General features: G+C 41.3%; 2 protein-coding genes across 3 annotated transcripts in view; both read right to left on the bottom strand.

Annotated features, from left to right (window-relative positions):
• Nucleotides 1–4986: 4986 nt before the first annotated feature.
• On the bottom strand, nt 4987–7019 carry LOC134369656 (bublin coiled-coil protein-like). The gene is given in 3 exon segments (XM_063086265.1): nt 4987–5075; nt 5078–5243; nt 6969–7019. Coding segments are annotated over 3 exon segments (306 nt in total).
• Nucleotides 7020–13729: 6710 nt separating this feature from the next.
• The window catches only part of CDK15 (cyclin dependent kinase 15), an 85493-nt gene continuing 77841 nt past the window's right edge, over nt 13730–21381 (bottom strand). The window contains exons 13-14 of one of the 2 annotated variants that reach the window (XM_063112066.1): nt 14127–14232; nt 13730–13766 (exon numbers count right to left, since the gene is read on the bottom strand). In XM_063112066.1, coding sequence (XP_062968136.1) covers nt 13763–13766; nt 14127–14232 — 110 coding nt within the window. In that variant the 3' untranslated portion in view covers nt 13730–13762. Of the gene's footprint in view, nt 13767–14122; nt 14233–21381 lie in introns of those variants that run through there. The other variant, XM_063112074.1, reaches the window with a different exon arrangement.

Raw genomic sequence — 21381 nt, 5'->3', positions numbered from 1 at the left:
TTATCCCTAAGTCATATAAATGGAATATGAGCTATATGATCTTTACTGATTCTGGAAAGAAAAGCAAAATGGCACCATGATTTGGTCTCAATGAAAGGCAGCAAGTGTTGTCCGTATGTTTTCAACTCATTCACTTAACCAACATTCACTGAATATCTTCTCAATGTTTAACCTACACTAGACACTGGGGATAAAATTAAAAAGCTAAGTATTCTTTTGATCCCCTGATGCAGTCGGTTTTTAAAAAGGAGAGAGAAGTGCCAACTGATAGTCGCAGTGAGTTGGGACCAGTACTATGATGTACACAGCAACAGAGTGCTCTGGGATCCCAGAGGGGAGAGCAACTACCCCTGGGCTGGAGCGGCTCTGAGCTGAGTCTTGAAGGATGAGTAGAGGATCGCCAGGCAGGGAGGAGAAGGGCATTCCAGCAGAGGAAACAGAAAGTACACAGGATACTGCCCTGGGGAATGATGAGAACTCCGTGTGGCTGAGTGCAGAGGAAGTGAGCGGGACTCGAGCATGACAGAGCCAGCTAGAGAGCTCGGTCGGGGCCATGGAGAGCAGTCTCATTCAGAGTTGATCCTGCGACTGAGGGAGATTTTTTTAAGGGGGAATAGTGTGTGTCCATTTTCTGTTGCTTATAACAGAATACTTGAAACTGGGTAATTTATAAAGAAAGGAAATTTATTTCTTACAGTTTTGGAGGCTGGGAAGTCCATGGTCCAGGGGGTGCATCTTCTTCTGGGTGGGAACTTTCTGCAGGGTCCCTTGGTGACCAGGGTATAACATGATGAGAATGGCAAGAGCTCCTCAACGTGCTCGCCTGCTCTTCTTGTAAAGCCATGAATGCCACTCCCGTGACAACCCACTAAACCATTAACCCATTACTCCACAAATGGATTAATCCATTCATAAGGGCATAATTGTTATGACCCAACCACCTCTTAAAGGTCCCTCTTTCAACACTGCCATAGTCTGATTTCCCACCCTCTTGCTGTTACAATGGGGATCAAGCGTCAATGAGTTTTGGTGGGACATTCAATCCACAGTAGTGAGTGACATCATTTGACTTGCCTTTTAACAAGAGAACCCTGGCTTCAGAGTGGAGCAGTGATTATCACCTGGCTACACATTAGAATAACATAGGGAGATTTTAAAAAGTCCTGATGCCTATGCTGCACACCACAAGAATTTCTGGGGGTGGGAACCAGGCATCAATATTTAAAAAAAAAAAAAAAGAAAGAAACTCTCCAGGTGATTCCAATGTGCAGCCAAGGCTGAGAACCACTGGTGTGGAGAATACTCCAGAGAAAGGAATCGGTGGCTGGAAGGCTACTTAGGGAGCTATGGGGCAAGACCTGCAGACCACGGCCAGGGCAGTGCTTCTCAAATTTTAATTTATCAGAATTATCTGGATGGTTGGTTAAAGTGCAGATCTTCTGGGCCCCATCCCCCAGCTTCTGATTCAGGAGGTCTGAGGTTAGGCCTGAGAATTTTAACCGTTTTCCGGGTGATGCTGATGTTGCTGTTACAGGGACCTCACTTTGAGAACCACGTGGTTTGGCGGAGAAGGAAAGAAGAAAAGGGACTGAAAGGTATTTAGGAGGGAGGGCTGGGGAATCAGGCAAGTGGGTAGATGGTGATGCTATTAACCAAAATGGGAATGGAGAAGACCTTTTTTGCCTTGTTTTCAATATGGGGGAGAAGTTTGGACATGTAGGACTTGACATATTTGTTGGAAACATCAGGGTGAAAGTACCTAGTCAGGAGCTGGAAATACTTTTTTAGCTATCAGGAAGAAGTGAGGCAAATTCTGGGTAAATCAGGACCTCAAATTTACCTTAATTCAGGGTAGGTATGAACTGATAACGGTATACAGCTTGAGAATATATACTACTTCTATTCAAAAAAAATTTTTTTTCTGATGACATGCTTAACCAATAAAGAAGATGACAATGTCTTTTTAGCCACTGCAAAAAATATTTATATATATATCCACGCGTGTGTGTGTGTATAGCCATCAAACATTGTTTAGTATACTTAAGTCAAAATGTTTAAACTGCCTCCCCCAGTTTTTTTCATTTATTTTCATACATGAATTTTAAAAGAAAATAAAACTTTTATTTCCTTGTTATATTGATAGTTGGAATGTTTCTCTCTAATTTGTGAATGAGAAGAGTCCAAGGCATTTGTCAGAGCCCTGGTTGCCCCGGTGGTAAAATAAGGGGGTAAGATTTAGTGACTGCCAAGGACCTCTCTGGCTCCAGCATGCCGTGAGTTTGCTTTTGATTCTGTGTCAGTCAGTTTTGCCACAAAGATTTCCAAGAGCTGGTGACACTGGAAAAGTTTTCTTGCCCATTTTAATTTAACTTTTTTTTTAGAGTACATTTCTATCAAAAATAGTAAGGCCCTACTGTCAGAACTGTGTCTTCAAGGTATCTCCAAACTTGTTTCTTATTATTCACTTGACAAGTGCTGTCACAGGGCTCCATCACTCCTAGACTAACAGCTACCAATAAACAGAAAATTATTTCCAACCAGCTAACATGCTGTTTACTTTCCAGAAAAATTGCACTTTCCAATCTGACAGTTGATCAAGGGGTATCCCGCTGCTGTCAGCAGGAAGAAATGTTTAAACACAGAGATGGGAGTTTAAACATTTTCTCATTATCACAGAATAAGGGGAAAAAACACAAATAAATAAATAAGTAAAAATGGCATCCAGACTTTCTAACCCCCTGCTGGGAGCGTAATGAAGCTGTGTCATGTGACCAGAAGGAGTGGGCTTTTATCTCTGGCCCCAGTATCGTTACTCAAGTGACACCTGTCACATGACCCAACTTTGGTCTTTTATCTGCCTTCCCCAGCCACCCTTTTGGAGAATTGTCTTTTTCAGAGATGTGTGGCCCATTGCAGCCATTGTGGGCTCTGTTAGTGCTACCGGCCTGGCCTTTGGTGTTTTTTCCCTCAGATCCCCTAGATCTTTCCCCAAACGTTGTTTAAACATAATAAATTACAAAACACCTACAAAACTACAACAAAAAGCAAAAAGATCTCAGAGAGGAAAAAAAATCAGCGTCATTATTTTATTTCATACACATTTGCAGGAATTGGAATTTATCTGTAGAGAAAAATATCTATATTTTAATACACCGATTCTCATTTTTGAATCTGTTCATTAGAGCAGAAGGTAAATGAAACCCAAATACCTATTGTTATAAAAGAGCCTGCAGCTCTAACTAGCCAGGCTCACCAAGGTGAAGCATAGTCACAACAGAACCGGAATTGGGTGTTGTCAACTCCGCCCACCCCCCAACTTCATCCCCAAACCCCATCTAACTTAGTTCATATTGTTTTCCTGCCTTCCCTTACCAGGTAGAACCTTATGATCTTTGGCACATTTAATTCTCCTGTTTTCTTTTCCTTTTCCTTTAGTATGACTATCACCACCACCCCCACCCCCACACCACAACCATGATTGCCACTAACTAATTTTTATAGTGCTTACTATGTGCCAGGTACTGTTTAAAATACTTTGAATGTATTAACTCATTTGATCCTTACAGCAACTCTAGGGGATAGATACTATTACTATTCCCATCTTACAAAGGAGAAAGTGAAAGCCCAGAGAAGTGAAGTAACTTGCCCAAGTTCACACAGTTAGTAAGTAGCAGAGCCCGATAGTCTGGCTCCTGATTCTGCACACCTGCTTAATGGCTTTTTAATGTTTTTTCGGTGTACTTTTCCTTTTCACCTGTCTCGGAGGACATGCATCTCTTATCCTCTCCCAGGCAAACATAGGCTCTTAATCTCATTTCCTTCAATCTCCAAATCTTTACTGGTTCATTCATGTATTTATTCCACAAATATTTACCGAGCACCAACTATGCATCATGCACAATTCTACGTGCCTAGGACACATCAATGAATAGAATATATCAAAATCCTTGCTCCTGTGGGACTTTCTCCTGGGGGAGATAGAAAGTACACAATCAACCTAAAACACGGGTATGTCTCATCTGAAAAAAGACAAAAACAAAACAGAACGGGGCAAGAGAAAAAAGGACTGCTGGGTTGTAGTAGAAACATGGCAGGCGGAGGAGTTCATTTATTCAAAAGACAATTACTGAGAACCTACTATGAGCAAGAAACTGTTCAAGGGGCTTGAGCTACATCAGTGACTAAGACAAAGACCCCCACCCTTATGGAGCTTACATTTTAGCAGGGGAGAAACAATGAATATCACAAATAAGTAAATCATAATTTACGGAGCATGAACTCAAGTGATAACATGCTTTAGAAAAATAGAGCAGGGTAAGGGGGATTGGTAGCTGCGGTGGGCTTCACTGACAGGTGACCTTGAGCCAAGGCTTAAAGTAGGGAGGACATGGGCTGTGTGGAAATCTGGAGAAATGGTTTTAGGCAGAAGGAAGAGTCAGGCAAAAGCCAGAGAAGGGAGCGTGCCTGGTGTTTTTAGGTCATCCCTGCTTCTTCCAACTTCTTCCTTTTTTCTCAAGCCCATAAAAATGCATGATCTCTCCTGTGCCAAACAAAACACGAACCTTCAGTCCTTCAACACTCCAGCTCGTATGCCATCTTTCCCATCTTCTACGAAAGAATTTCTGAAAGATAGTCCTTGCTTCTGCTTTCTTGCCACTCACTCTCTTTAATCCACTGTATTTTTCTTTTCTTTCTTTCTTTCTTCTTTTGTGGGAGACCATTTAATGTGGACACTCCAGGCCTGGGCAGAGTGGGGACTGCCCAGAGTTGGGCAGGCAGGTGGATGGGTAAGTTGCAGGCTGCCGGGCAGTGGGGACTGGCTTAGGCAGGCCATGGGGAGTGCCAGAAGGGTAGCCCAGGCAAGCAGACCCACAGGGGGACCTAAAGGCCAGCCCTTGAGAAGGAATCTAAGCCCAGTGGTCAGGGCCCAGGACAGGGCCTGGCTCAGGGAAGCAGGGTTGGGGCCTTGTTGGGGGCTCCTGGAGCCTAGAGACTGGCCTCACTGGGCGCCTCCCCAAGCTGCTGCTGGAACTCAAATTGTGTCTGCCTGTTGGACTCCAGCATCTCCTGCAGGTGGCATGGAGGCGATCATTCTACTCCTCCAGGTGGTCCAGGCAGGAGTTGATCTGCTCCAACATGGAGTTGATGGCAGCGTACTCTGCTTCCCCGAAGACGTTGTCCTCGCCTTCTGTGCGCGCCTCTACCAGCATACCCAGGTCCCCGCTGGGGCCCAATATTGCCGGCTCGGGTACCCCAAGAGCCCCAAGTCAATGGAACGTGGCGACTGTCGTCCCGAAAGGTGGCGCTGGGCGCAAGGTGGGGAAGGTGGATGGAACATGGGGCAGCCCATCATCTATTTCTCTGACCAGCATTCCATGGAAGCTGCTCCCTTGTAGGTCACCAACAACCAGTAGCTACCCAATCCACGGCCTTTCTTAGTTTACACCCCCTAACATTTTTCTTTGCAGGCTACTCCCTCTAGGAACACTCTTAACTTCTGTTGCACAGAAAGATTCTAGTTTTCTCTCTCCTCCCCAGAACACCTCCTCCCCCCACCAATTTCTAGCCACTCATGCTTTGTCTCCTTTGTGGAGTCTTCTTTCTCCCACTGTAGAGCTAGGGCTGGGTCTGAAGCTTACAGACCCCTGTAGCCCACAGTCCAGACTGGGTCACAAAACCCTTCACATGCAGGTCTACAAGCCAGGTAACAGGAAAAAGGTCCTTGGAGCCTTGGTTGAAGAGATCATAAGCTTTATTCCGCACACACACGTCTAAGAGCTAGGCAGTCCAAAGAGTAACTGAGCAGCTGCCAGCAAAGTAAATGTGCTCTATTTTTAGACGTGAGCTCTGCCCACCAGCAGTTCAGAGCTGCTGCTTCACACACTGAAGAACACACACGAATAGCAAAAGCTAAAAATACCCAGTCAGGCATGGGCACCAACTCCACCCTCACACAACTTGTTTTCAAAGAACGTGCTGCATCACCCCCAACTGGACCTGAAGCAAGGGGGCCTGACTGCACTACTCTATTTTGCTCACACCCACCATCTAAATGTGGGCTTTCACAAAATACAGTTCTTATACCTCTTCTCTATGTATGTTCTCTTGGGCAGTCACATCCTTGGGCCTTCAAGGACCATCAGTGTGTAAGCGGTACTCACATGCAGCCAGTCTCCATTTCCTGTCCCCAGACGAGCAGTACTACTTGTTTGATATACACTAGTGCTTCAAAGTCAAGATGTCTAGAAATGAGCTCATAACCTTCTCTCCCAAGCTAATTACCCAAGTATGAATGATGTCACAAGTCGTCCAGGCCCCCAGACTGGAAACCGTACAGCCATTTGACCCCATAGTCAATTAGTGGCAGTAGCAGATTCTATTGATTGTCTGCCCGACAGTCATTCCCCATTTCTTCCTCAGTTGAAAGGGTCATCTCTTCTGTGATAGGGCAGACTGATGTGTTGTCATGATGATTCCAGAAAGATGACGCTCACTTCAGATCAGGGGGAAATCTTGAACATTCTAAAGCGGTCATGTAATGCTAGCATTTTAGGAGTGGATATGTGACAATCTGATTAGTAGGATGTAAAGAGAACTGTGCTTTCTTAAAAAAAAAAAAAGAGAGAGAACACACACAAAGAGATATCCTCTTCTTCTACTGGATATTGTTGTGTCTGCATATGAAGCCTGAAATTGTGGCAGCATCTTGTGACCATGATAGGAACCAGCCTGAGGACTAAGGCAGTGAAGGACACTGAAGATGCAGTGAAGAAAGATGGAAAGCACCTGGGTCCTTGTGATGTTCTTGACCCATCAAATTAATCAATCCTGGAGCCACTTATTTCTGCACTTCTTATGTGAAATAATATCCTCATGGATTAAGCCATTGAATTGGGGTTTTCGATTCCTTACAGCCAAAAAACATCCTGTCCCTTCTATATCTCCCTCACATAGGGCTATCTTCTTACCACCTCAGTTGCCTGCTTGGCAAACTCCCACTTCAAGACGAAGCTTACCATCACTTTCTCTGTGACAGGGCAGATTGATATGTTATCACTGGATCTTGTATTTATTTTCATTTAACTCTCTGTTAGACTGTAAGATCCTTGAGGGAACTGTTAATCTTTGTAATTCTAGTGACTAGATGTTTGTTGAATGAATTAATGAATGGACAGGAAAGATTATCTTATATCTTGATTAAGCTCTGGGCTCTGTAGTGGATTGAATTATGTCCCCCCCAAACTCCCTGAAGTTGAATTGTGTTCCCCAAGTTTTATGTATTAGAAACTTAGCTCCCACTGTGACTGAAAAGAGGGTGGGAAATCCTCTTATGGTAATTGTAAAGTGGGGCCTTGAAGAGGAGATTAGATTATAGGACCATGCAGTAGTGAATGAGTTAAAAATGGTGGTCAGGGTGTGGTTCTGAGGGTTTTAAAAGAAGAGGAGAGTCTGTCTTGCTCCCTCTGCTTCCACCATCTTGTAATGTGAGACTCCTGGGTCACTGTTGCAACCACCAGATGGACTTTGGACTTCCCAGCCTCAGAAACTGTAAGCAATAAGTTTTATTTTCTTTTAAATCGCCCAGTTCCATGTATTTTGTTATAAGCAGCAGAACAGACTAATACAGGCTCCCACAAGATTTTCTTGTAATATTCAACCACAGTTCTTACAATGGAAACAATTTTTTAAAAGGATGATAATAAACTTGGATGAATTCATTACCAAGCACATCAGATCTTATATCAGGTGCACATTAACCCACTTAGGGATAGAGAAGAGTTAGAAGTAGAAAATGTGAAGAGGCTCAGAGAGGATGGGCTAAAATAAAACTACCTTGGGGGCCGAGCCCGTGGCGCACTTGGGAGAGTGCGGCGCTGGGAGCGCAGCGACGCTCCCGCCACGGGTTCGGATCCTATATAGGACTGGCCGGTGCACTCACTGGCTGAGTGCCGGTCACGAAAAAGACAAAATAAATAAATAAATAAATAAATAAATAAATAAAATAAAACTACCTTGGGAATTCATTTGTGAAAGGTATCAGGAGTAACAAAAAGATGTTAATCTTCTCTGTCAATGTAACCTTCAGGAAAAGACCTTCTGAGCTCTTTGGTTCTAAGAAATATAACTGCTCAGAGGGATTTATTTTCTTCTAGAAGGTAACCTCCACTGGATGCTCCCAGAGATTTCACTTCAAAAAGGCAAAACTTTTCAAGACTAATGCCAACGTGGTATTAGATGCACACACTTAAAATATCAAGAAATGTTAGAAGATAGCATCACCAATTCTCATAAAAATCCTAGCACTCTGTGTCAGCACTGTTTAACAGTACTTCCTTTGTGTGTGTGTGTGTGTTTGTGTGTGTCTGGAAGATCTTCAACACTACTTTCTGCAACGATGAAGATGTTTTTTATCTGCATTGTGCAATACGGTAGCTACTAGCCACATGTGACCAGTGTGACTGAGAAACTGACTTTTAGATTTAATTTAACAATGAATTCAAATTTAAATATAAATAGTCACTTGTCTAATAGCTACCATGCTAGATGTGTTTTATGTGTCCTAGTACTAGTCAGGGTAGGCTATGTTATAATGTAGTAACAAATAAGCCCAAAATGTTAGTGGCTTGAAATAAAGTTTTATTTCTCTTTCCCATTATACAGTCATCATACGTCATCTGGATTCTCTATTCCACATCTCTTCATGTGGGAAAGTCTTGAATGTTGCTGGTCACTGCAATAGAGGGAAAAATAAAAAGAGATCCAGAGGGCCTTGCACTGGCAATCAAATGAACGCTTGGCCCACAAGTGACACATATTGCTTCCACTCACAATTCATTGGCCAGAACTAACCATACGGCCCTATCCATCCACCAGAGAATCAAAAAGTGCCGTCCAGATTATGCATGACTGGGAGACAGAAATATTAGGTGAGTAGTACTAATGACTAAATAAGTAAGCATCACTAAAATAACTAATATATCAAATTGAGCAAAAAGAAATTATGTTTTTAAAAGTCACGTATGTGTCTATACAAAGGAATCAACAAAAACATGGGAGGAAGAAATATGCACAAACATCAGGAATGCTTGTTTTACAAAATCAAGGAATGAAGGAAGATTTGAGTGACGTTTCAGTCTTACATTTAAGTTTATTAAGCTTTTGAAGAGGCAAATCCATTAACTAAAGGCGAAGAAAGAAGGAAGCAGAAGCATAATTTATCTTCCATTATAATTAAAGAGGATAATTTAGTCAATTTTCACTTTTAAAAAAATCCTTTTTTCACTTAAAAAAAATCCTACAGCTTTACGTATCTTCAGGGAGGCAGTTTGTGGGAACTCAGTCTATTAGTGGACAGGTGAAACTGTTCAAGAATTCTTCCTGCTGCGTCGAAAGTAGCACGCTTGTAGTTTTCAATCTGCTTGTCCTGGCTCTGTAGCCACCCACTGAAGGACCGGCTTTTGCTTTGTGTGAGCCCTGAACCCTCTGGAGGGAGTTTCTCTGCCCCCTGAGTTTTCTCTTTTTGTAGCAATTTCTCCCTGTGCCTTGGCCCCCACGCCCTCTGTTCTGGTAGCCCTCCCTGCAGCATGCAGCACAGAGTTAGAGGTGGGTGGGGAAAGCATAGACTTTGGGGACAGAGTGTGAGCATCCAGTACTAGCTACTTATATCTGATTCTTAAAGTTCTTCTCTGTAAAATGGGTACTAATCACACCTATGTCTTAGTCTTATAAAGAGGATTCAATAGAATTAGATCTGTAAACTAATAGGTGCACAAAAAATATTAACCATACTTCAATATGACCTTTCTTTTAAAATGTGATGTGTGGAGTTGAACATAACAATAACTTAGATGTGGTTTGATTGATAGAGAGTAAATGATTTCCCTTCTCTGGGCGATCATCTTATTCCTTCATGCATGTAGCCTAAAAGTATTAGCATTATCTTTGGGGGCAGCCAGGTTATACTGTTAATTCATATTGTACTTAAAATGTCAACTTCCTCTAAGTCAGACTTACTTAAGTTGTGGACATTTTAAGCCCAAAGTATAGAATTTAAATCAGATAAAATTTGATGAAAATAACTTTTTTTTTTTTCTTTTTTTAAAGATGACCGGTCAGGGGATCTTAACCCTTGACTTGGTGGTGTCAGCACCACGCTCAGCCAGTGAGCAAACCGGCCATCCCTATATGGGATCCGAACCTGCGGCCTTGGTGTTATCAGCACCACACTCTCCCGAGTGAGCCACGGGCCGGCCCTGATGAAAATAACTGCTGCTTCAGCTTGTTGCTCATTAGCTTCTAGCAAGGTCTGAGTCTTTTGAATCATGATCCAATGCTAAATATCAGCTGCCTCAAGAGTTGTCTGTTCTACAAATCTCGTCGGTATGTGATTACTGAAAAGATCACAGATGTTGGAGACAGCCAGACCTGGGGTTTGCATCTTAACTCTGGTATACTACCATGGAGGAATTATTTAACTTCACTGAGCCTCAGTTTCCTCTTTTGTAAAATGGAAGTAGCAAATGAATAATAATAGTAATTACTTCAATGAATATATGAATAAGTTATGCACCTTTTCTGATTTTGTTCAAGTGATTAATACAAATATTTAACTAGAATAAGACTCAGGATTGAGCCTTGTAACACACCGCTATCAGTCTTTCTCTAGGTTGAATAACCACTTTCTTTGAGCGCGCGTATCTGCCCCATCACCCGGCCCAACTGTTTCATCTTTCAGGTGTATCTGGACAGGTTTGTCAGATGCCTTACTAAAATCAGATACTCACTAAGGCAGATTTCTTTGGACCATCTGTGTGCACTTTCCCCTCTTCCATCTCAGACATTGGTGAATAGTTACTATTTTTAAATTCTCTCTAAATTAGTTTCTCCTTGTATAGAGGTCTCTGGTTTCTAAGCTACTACATTTCCTGAGATGACCCCCAGACAGAAGTAATTTGAGTTTCCTTGGCTTCTTTTAGAAGGAGTCATTGTAGAAAACGGTACACGTGTTAGCCAAGACAGATCTCTCCTTTCACTTGAGGGTTATGGGTGTGGGTGCATGTGTGTCTGAGGGTGCAACAGGGCTTGGATTACATCTTTGAAACTCTTTGCTCCTATCTATTATTCAGTATCTCCACCATCAAATCAGAGCTTAGATTCCTCATCACTTTTGCCATCATCACTGACAATTAGGATTCAATAGAAGGACATAGCCTGAAATTCAATTCTAACCAGCAGCTCAATCCAAACTCCTAAAATCTGGATGGGGTGGGGTGGGGTGGTAATGTGTTCTGATAATGCAGTCCATGAGGAAAGAAGCGCCCCATAGGAAATCATAACGAGTCGTAAGCAAGTCCTTTTGTTGACAGCTTTATCCAAGAAACCATCTTCCCTGGAGACTTTTCTAAACTTTAGACTAATCCTCTCCTTGCCACAGAAGTCCTTTTGTTGGGGGAAATTGTTAGTGAATACAGGAGTGACAGGCCTCTGTAAGCACCACCTCTGTCTCTGAATTCTTTCAATTGTCAGTCTCCCAACTGTCCTGTTGGGAAGTCGATCTTCTGGCCCAGGGATCTCTCTATCAAACGACAAAATGGATGGAATTATTCGGAAGTCCTCTCCTTAGACTATCTTGGTCTATATCTACTTTTTGAATCACTGTTAAATTCTAGGTGAATGACAATAACCATAATCTCCCATTGCTTTCTCTTCAAGTATCATGTGCTGCTGCCTTGCACATCGTATTTAAAACATTCCAGGTCACAGGTCATGGTATAAAACCCCTGGTCCAGTATGGAGTTAGATTTAAAGCTTACTAGTAAGCTGAAGGAAATGAAAACTGAAACAGCAGGAACGTAGCCCTGCAAGTGAATAAGGAATAAACAAAATCAAAATAATGAATAACAGAGCACAGATCATCTAAGGAAAACCTGTTAAACATTACTGCAAAGTTATTGATGGAATTATATATATTGACAGAAAAGGTGATGAGAAAGTATAAGAGTGGCAGCATCTTACTCCTGGTAGTAAGAACTAAGAAAGCTTTAAAAACAATCAAAATATATCTCTGGATGTACAAACTACAGTTGTAACTCACCCAACCCACTGTTCAAAACACACCTAGCTTTGAAATAATATGTGTAAAGTGCCTACTGTATGCCTGGCACGTGCCATGGGACAATAAATTTTAGTTCCCCTCTATTTCTCTGTTTTAGACATCAGTATACATTTTTATCATGCCTAAAACTGACATTTTGAGGATCTTTCAAGAGTCTTAGTTTTGAGGCATTGCTGCCAGTTACTAAGTCCTAATACCCCAATTTACATTTTGACTCTCCTGAAAAGCGAATATTTTATCATAAATTTAATTCAGTGGAAAAGATTTACAGGTCCCAAGTGTCCATGTGATTATGGCTTTTAGTCTCTTTAACTCCAGCACTCTCAGATTTTGCTGATTCCAAGCCATTTATTAAACAGTTTAATTGCTCTAGCTTTTCTCTCTTGTGGTTCACCTCCTACTGGTTTTATCTCCTTACATTAGTACCAAGGCCTAGGGACATCATGAGATGACTCTGATAGAGGCTAAATCTGCCTTCTCCTTTCTTCAATTGGTGGCACAGCCACCAAGTTCAACATACTACATGTAATTGATTTTCTGCTGTGACCAATTTATGTCTACAGGTAACAATTCTTTGTAGAAGGTCACTGAAGAACAGAGTGTCTATCTCCCTACCTTCTGGCTGCTTAGTAAAACAAAAGAACAACGATAGAAATAATAATAATGCTTATGGAGCACCATCTGAGACCATTTCCATTAGGGTCTTTGCTAATTTTACGAAGGGGAAAACTAAACTTTACAGAATGCAGCTAAAGTTCATCCTATCCGCATAACTAGTAGGTTTAAAATGGCATAATTATGTCCTAAAAACTCTGCTCTAGAAAATATTTTGCTTGGGAAAGACCATATTATTGTATTGCCAATTGTAATTCCAGTTGTATACTGTCAACATGCAAACTTAGGTATTTCATAAAATGCTCTGGGGAAGAGCTATAATTCTAAATTTCCCTGTTCTTTGAAGACAAGCTCATTGTCTTCTAAGACAAGGATCTTAGAAGAGCCAGAAGGGAGACATCCTTGATGTGTATATGCCTTTGCATATTGACAATCAAAGACTGAGATCCAAGAGAAAGCAGCAAAGGGCTGAATCCTGCCCTGAGAGTCACACTGGGGGTGGGGAGTGGGTGTAGGGAGTATGCCAATGGTTACCATCTAGGCCCCAAAAGTTCTGTTAGGAACCACAGCCAAGCTGTGGTTGCCAAATGGGTGGCTGAATCATGATATAACACTTGTGGTTTGGGATATAACCAGGGTCACCTAAAGGGCTGGCTGGCTGGTGCTGCATGTAGGTTCCACCTTGATTCCTCTAACTAGATTACTGTCCCTTGTAGCCACGATAGAAGGCCCAGTATGGTAAGTGCTCTTGTAACATCTGGGGACGTCTGTACTATGGTGGCTTTTGGAGTTGTCCTACCTGGCTTCCTGTGTCTGCTCTCATAATTCCTTTTAGGGTACAGTAGCTTTGGGAAAATCCTCCACAGTACCTGTTCTTCCTCAAGGTTACCTTGGAAGGTAATTCATAGCACTAAGGCAACCAACCATCCATGTTTACCGCAGACCATGATAATTTTAGCACTGAACATCCGACATCCTGGGATGGCTGGTCACTCTTACCTCTGATTTTGTCCTGACAGCTGGCTGAGAGAACTACCTAATTAAGGGAAAACAACATGTCAGTTGCAATCCTTTATTCTACCTGTGTCAGCTGAAGGTGTTACGGTGATCTCTAAGTCGTGTCTAAAGAGCCCTCACACTGCCCTGGGGGTGGGAGAGACAGGTGTTGCACGTTATCACCCTCCTTTCCCAGCTCAGGAAGTGGAAGCCTGAAGAGGTGAGGCCACCTGTCCCTAGAGTTGGGGATGAAGAGCTAGACACGAACAGAGGTGCCCTGAGCCCGGGAGCAATGTCCTCTCCACCTGGCAGCAGCTGCTTTTCAATTTTGCCCATAGGAGCCTCACGGTTGGGACCACTTACCTGGATGGACATTGGTGACCTCACCTTTTCTTCTTACCAGTATTTGCTAAACTGGGCTGGGTGGTGACCTTTCTGGTAGGAGGCCAAAAGGTCACACATTTCTGGCTTTAGCCTCACTCCTGAAACTGTAAACAAAGACTCCTCTGGATAGAGAAAAAGAGAAAAGCACCAACATATTATTTCCCGGGATATTTTACAGTATGTATTTTTTATGTCTGTTGTTGTATTTTTTATCCAAAGAGATGTCAAAACACAAGCCAGACTTACTTACCAATAATTCATACTGACTCATGGATGACTCACTTTACTGAGTCTACTAATAGATGTCGCGTGCTTCCTATTTAATTCAACTCAATGCATATTTCCCAAATGAACACTTGGGCATTATGCTAAGTGTTGAAGATGGTAAAAGTGAGAGAAAAACTGGGAGATACACAAACGTACAAACAAGGGCCAAAAGTAAGGTGCTATGAAAGAATTAGGAAACCTCCTCCCCCCAAGTCCACTAGGAAGCGAGGGTAAAGTGTAGACAAGGTGCCCTTTGACCCTTGAAGGATGACTATGCTCTCATAGTCAAAGACTTCTAGGGAGGATGACGTTCCTGGCTGAGAGATCAACATGAGCAAAGACACCAAGGAAGGAAAGTGTTTGAGAGAACTGCAGGTCCTCTCACGTGGCTAAAGCAGACAGACTAGAAGATAAAGTTGGAAAATGGTTGGAGCCGGATGGTGAAGGGGATTAATGTTATGCAAAGAGTCCAGACTTTAGTGGCAATGATAATAGGCAATGAGCATCATGCTGGGCTAGACATGTTTTGGAGTTTCAAATCCTGGTAGGTGATTAGGCAATCACCTTAGGCAATCTACTAGGCAATCTATTTAAATAGACTCCAAAGTGCAATGCTTGTAAATTAAAAAAAAAACCCAAAAACCTATTTTGAAATACTACTTTTATATATTTATATATATACATATATAATACTACATATATATTTATATGTATATAATAGTACATATATATAATATTGTGTGTGTGTGTGTGTGTGTGTGTGTATTCCCCCCCCCCAAATCATGTATCGGGTTAGTTCAGAACACTGGTAGTTTGCCTTTTCATACATGCCAGTGTTTGTTAAGTGCTTACTTAAGACTAGTGCTTAATACGCCAAAGCTACGGACCAAGACCTCCAAAAGTTAACATTTTAAGGGGCTCATCTAAAAAATGGGGAAAATGAAACTTCCTGGCAGATTGTTGTAAGTTTACAAAAGGTAATAAATGCAAAATACCTCGTGTAGCTCCTGATACACAATACGTTGATAATAAATAGCAGTCATTGTTACGAGCATTAGCATAGACATCGTCTGCTGCAAGAGGCAGCAGCCACATTGTCACCAAAGCACATCCACAACACTTGCTCAAGGCATCCTTCCACTGGGGCATTGCTTTTCCCAGACTCACAATCTACACAAATCTGGGTTGCTCAAAATACCTCACAATTTAACAAAAAGAGAAGCTTCTATCTTTGGCGCACCAAAAGCATAAAAAAAAAAAAAAAAAATTGTGTGCTGGAAGTTGCGCACACCCAGAGAGAAGAAATAAACTGCAATGCCGGCTCTGTCCAGCTTGGGCTAGATTTCTGTCTCTTAGGTGCTGTAGGTCATCTGTGGCCCTGACCTCTTTGGTTTGGAATTCCGTGTTTGCTAGGCTGAAAAAGGGAGACGTCAAGTTTTGTGGATCTGCATGATGCATTTTCACAGGGACGTTATACTATGCGATTTTGTATTCTACTTTCTTAAAAGAAAGCTAAAGCTCATGTCATAGCACAGACAGTTAAACAGCCAAAATAAACAGTGTGTACACTTTACAGATTACTCACAAGTCAACTCAAATCCAAACCATCTTGGGAACTTCTCTCAGGGAGAAGTGTCCTCTTGCCCTGGGGAGCAGTGGCATAAAAAGCTGGGATTCCCCTCAGGCTTCCTTGCCCTCAAAAGCAGCAGCTCCAAAAAGCTGGGAGGGAGGGAGGGAGGACGGGAGAGAAAGAGAGAATTATCTGGCAGAAGATTCTGGGAAGGCAACCAGTTAATTAAAAGGATTCCAATTTGGCCTTGGACTGCCAGACTCTCCTTCCCAACTCACAGAAAAAGCAAAAGGGGGGTGGGGGGAAAGGAAAGAAAGAAAAAGAAAGAATGTAAAAAGCTGTAGAGCGGCTCTCCTTCAACAATTTCACAAATGCAGAACCAAACCTTCCACTCTGGTGACTCCTCATTAGCTCACTGAATCTGACAGCATAATTATCGCAGCTGCTTTGCACTTAGAATAAATAAATACGAAAGTGGGTGTTTAAAAATTTTTTGAGAAGGAATATTCAGTCATCTAGACAGTCAGTAGGACAAGTTTATTTAAAACTTTTAGATTCTTATGTATTTAGATCATTTCAGAACGAGATAATGAGATAGTTGTCTTTCACTCTAATTGAGTTCCTAAGCTCATGGCTGTTGGCTGTCACCCCTTTCAAACTTTGCTTTAACTTTCTTTCCTTTAGAAATTTGATCCTGGTGTCTCCGTTTACTCTTCCTGGGCTGATAACCTGGGGAAGGCTCGGTGCACTGGAGTGCAGAAAGTGACTTAATGGGATTGAGGAGCTAAATAACCTTTCACAGGAAACAAGATAATCAAATCTCTTTTACTTGCCTGTAATGGCTAAAGGAGAAAGCACAAGTTAAAAAGAAAGCCTCAAAATTAAACTGTCATTTCATAATGTCTTGTAATCTCCCTTGTCACGTGATTTTTGCGCTACTCTTACACATCATCAATCCATCAGCTGGAGTTGCTTAGTGCATTTAATTATTCAGAGTGCATATATCCTCGTGATTACGTGGTAATTTTAGCTCATGTGTATGTATATAGGCTTCATATCTTCAAAGCCCAAAGGATCACACAGTACTTTAAACTGAAGTTGCTAACTAACACAGAGTGCACTTAAAACTGACTAGGGGCACAGTACATATGCATTTCCGATTAAAGCAGATGATCTTTCCTTTTAAAATTAATTAGTGCCTATTTATCTTTTCTTCTCCCTCCCGCCCTTCATTCTCCTAGGACAGCATTTATATGAACCCTTGCATTCAGTGAGTTAAAAGCTTTATAAAATAAACATTCTGTTCAACCTGGGGTAAAGGAAACTAGTGTTAACCCATTGTGCAGATGGAGAAATTGACGTTTAAAAAAACCTAACAGCATACATTATGCTGGGAAAAAAAGAAGAAGCAGGTCCTTAATCTCTCAATCCAGAGCTCGGACTTCCTGTGCCATTTTGTTTTAAACTCAATCCTTTAAACAATAAAGACAGTATAACACCAACATTAAAGAAAACTTTGAATGAGGGGGAAAATTACCTACAATCCCCCTAAAAGAGCTATTTTATTTTTGCATACTACCTTTCAGTTTTGTTCATATGAATAATAATTTCCATAGGGACATGATAATATGTGATTTTGTATTCTAGTTTCTTGTAGCTCATGTCATGATACCACATGACATAATACCACACATTCCTGTCTATTATCATTTTACATGGTTACATAGTATGTATGCTGAGTCAATATACCAACACTTGTCCAACTGGTTCTCTGGAATATTTAAGCCATTTCTTTTATTTTTATTTTTTAATTTTTGTAGACATTTTGAACATTGTAGACAACACTGCAATGAACATTTTCATTAAGCTAGGTTTTTCATGTTTTTTTTTTTTTTTTTTTTTCTATTCAACTGTTTCTTTGGATAATTTCCAGGAATTGAAATTACAGGAATTGAATTACAGGGTTGAAGGGTATGACCATTTTTTGACTTCTGGTATGTATGCCATGATACTTTGCAAAGGTTGCCCCAATTTACACTACCATCAGAAGAGAAGCATTTTACCACAACCTCACCAGCACTGGTTAAAAGAAAAATTAACTAATTTGACAGTTATTTGTATTTAATACCTAATAAAGCTATTTATTCTATGTGTTGGTATGCTCTTTTTGTTTTTTCTTGCACAAGTTGCTTTTTTACGCCTTTGCCCAATTTTCCATTCAATATGATGTTCTTCTTATAAAACTGAATGAGTTATAGAGTAAAACAATAACCACCATTGATTAAAAGACCTAAGGGTGATTGTATCTCTTATTGCAAAAAATAAATAAATAAAAAGAGCAGAAACCAAGATAAGTTGGCATTGAGGAAGAGGTCAGTGGTACTAGGGTGTGAGTCTCTATTTAACATAAAATTGAGCCCTCTTCGTTGGACATACGGAACATGTTACCTGGGGATGTGTGAAATCTTTTTCAGGAAGACTTTAAAACAAAAATAGTGCGTGAGACAGTGGGAAGAGCACAGAACTGCGAATTAAGATCTTGCTTCTAATCCTGATTTTGCTACTAAGTTCCTATGTGACCTTTGATAAGAGCGATGAATAAGAAAAGAGTGGCTTGGGAGTCTGATTTGAAGTCAAATCTTGGCTCTACCAGTGACTAGCTGTGTAGCTTTATTAGTCTCTCTCAGTTCCAATTTTTTAATCTGTAATATGAGGAAATTAATTCCAACCTCACCAATTAGTATATAGATTGAATGAGAGTTTACATGAAGCACATAGATGCCCAATAAAAGGCAGCTATTATTATCCTTCCCTGGGTGTCAGTGACTCACCTATACAATGAGGGTATGGATGTAAGTAGTCGCTAAGATCCTTTCCCACTCTAAGGGTTTCTAATTCTTTCCTGAATGGTTTATCTCTACGTGGAGATGCTTTCAACTGGTGGTGCTAACAAATTTAACCTACTTAAGGGCTTGGTAGGACTTTGCGGCTTGGTTTACCCAGGCTTCTCCTAGCAACACAACTCTACACAACACCATAAATCATGTCTCAACCCAACATCTCCCTGAATGTACTGGAATGGGTTGAGGACAACTCTGAATATAAATGATGAAGATGTGTGTTATAGAGAACACTTCCTAATTTGCTTCTTAATGTACTATTTCTTAAGTACTAATTAACAGAGGATTTAAAAGGTGGAGAGAGTGGTGTGAGTTATGTTACAAACTCCTAGAAGCAGCATAGAGTCAAGAGACCTGGCTGAGAATCTCCTTTCCCTCTTCCCTACCATCCCAAACCCTTGAAATCTGGCCTTGTGGAATGACAAAATATTCTGGTTAAACTTTGAGTAGGCTAGACAATAAAAGCAATAAACAAAGTAGGTTTGAAATCATGTGGAAGCATACAAAGAGCTAAATTAAGCTTCATTAGTACATGTAAAAGAATGTTTAAGTTGCTGCAAGAAAGCATGCAAGCCTAAGGAGTGAATTAATATTATGCCACTGTTATTAAAAAGACAACTTCAGAAAAATGTTAGATGGTATTAAGGGGAACACAACATTCCTTCCTCCCCAACCATGCACATCCATCATCTTTCAAGACCCACTCATAGAATCATCCTGGATCCCCACAGCTGGAGTTAATCTCACCTCCTCTGAACATCATAGCATACATGTGTTTACTTGATCTGCAGCTGTTTATAAACTTGTCTCATTTCCTTAAGTATTGTAAGCTCTTTGAGGACAGTGTCCATGACTAATTCATTTTTGTGTCCTTCAATATCACACCTAATAGACACTCAGTAAATCTTCAATGAGTGAACTGGAACATAATTCTCCCACTATGTTAGAAACCTGAGTCTATCTATGCTGGGCCCACGGTGTCAGAGATATATAAAATAATAGGAACAGATTCAGAATAGAGCAATGAAACAAAATAATTAGAAAGTGGGAGACACCGAATCTATATTTGGAAACAAAAAAAGGTTAAAGAAGTTTGGCCTAGAGAAATAACCTTTGGGAAGTGATAGCATAGAGATCTTCAAATATATGAATGAGATAATATTAAAAGAAGGCCCGAAGTTCTTTTATTAGAGCAAAACAAAATATTACTCAGATTTTAACAGAGCAGTATGAGTGAGGCCTGCTGAAGAACTCTTGGAATAAAGATATTGGGGTGTTTCTGAAATGCCACCTGTGTCTATCCCTGTGCGTATATATGATGACAGTGCAGCCTATGGTATATTGTTCTTGCGAAATTACTTGTGAAACAATTGCAAGCTTTTAAGTTTCAAGATTGTTTTTCCAAGATGCTAAAACCTGTTTTAAAGGAGAGGGGGGATTTAGTCCAGGAAGGAATGGGAGACTCAAGCATGGGATTTGGCTAGCAAAATGGGACCAATTGAGAGAGAGAGAGAGAGAGAGAGAGAGAGAGAGAGAGAGAAACACGAGCCTTTGATGTCCTGACGATCAAGGACCATGGCTTAAGGACCAGACTCTTAAATCATGTGGCATTTACTGCCCAGATAAAAAATACTTTTCTGGATCAGTGTCTGTAGTTCAAAATGGCTAAGTTCCAAAATCAGTCTTAACTTTCCAAGGGTAACATTTGGAAGGCTTCCTGCAAGAATGGAGTGGAGCCAGTTTCTAGAAGGGGCAGCTTAATGATTTTTTACTCCCTCCACCCCCAAATCATTAAACAGTGTTCCTTTCCCAGAGCTCAAGTTCATGCTGAGGGCAAAGGGAATTAAACGAAGAAGCTGAACCTGCAGTTAAGATTAGAGAGTTGCCAAGGGCCTAATTTTAGGTTCTAGCTGCCCCAGCTGACGTCCTGCCCTGCTGGCTCAGCCATGAGGACCACAAGTGTGGCCGTAAGCCGGTATATAAGCGGGAAGAGCGGCTCCCTGGACATCTGCAAAAGCAATTAGCTTGCTTGCTGTTGGGTGTTTTTTGAGAGGGACTACCAATAATTTCTCCTTCGCCAAATGTTTCTTCAGGTGTTCATGAGTCAGTAAGGGAAAATATCAGAACTTGGCAGAAGTTCCCACATGCTTGCCATTCTAATATTCATGCTTTTCCACCTAAGAGGGCCCTCCAAAAGGGAACTAATTCTGGAATTCCTGGTTTTTCATGGCAATAACTCCCTGATAAATTTCCTCTGGCTGTAAGCTTACTGCCACAACCTCGAGAAAGTGTTGTTTAGGACTTCTCAGCTTTATGAAAATAGACATGGATGGATGGGAGCAATGCTTTCATTTTGGGGGGAAATTTCTCTGCCATTCTACCACTGGGATTTAGGCTGTCCTTCCACTCTCCACACATCTTCCAGTCACAGGTTTCATGATTTACTTGTCGTCTTCAGAGGGCAGACAATAAGAGCTGGCTGGCATCTTCCAGATCAAAGGGGAAACAGAATATATTTTAAAGTGACAACTCTG

The sequence above is a fragment of the Cynocephalus volans genome, chromosome 1 (assembly GCF_027409185.1).
Source record: "Cynocephalus volans isolate mCynVol1 chromosome 1, mCynVol1.pri, whole genome shotgun sequence".
Classification (NCBI taxonomy): domain Eukaryota; kingdom Metazoa; phylum Chordata; class Mammalia; order Dermoptera; family Cynocephalidae; genus Cynocephalus; species Cynocephalus volans.
This window is presented reverse-complemented; position numbering and strand designations above follow the sequence as displayed.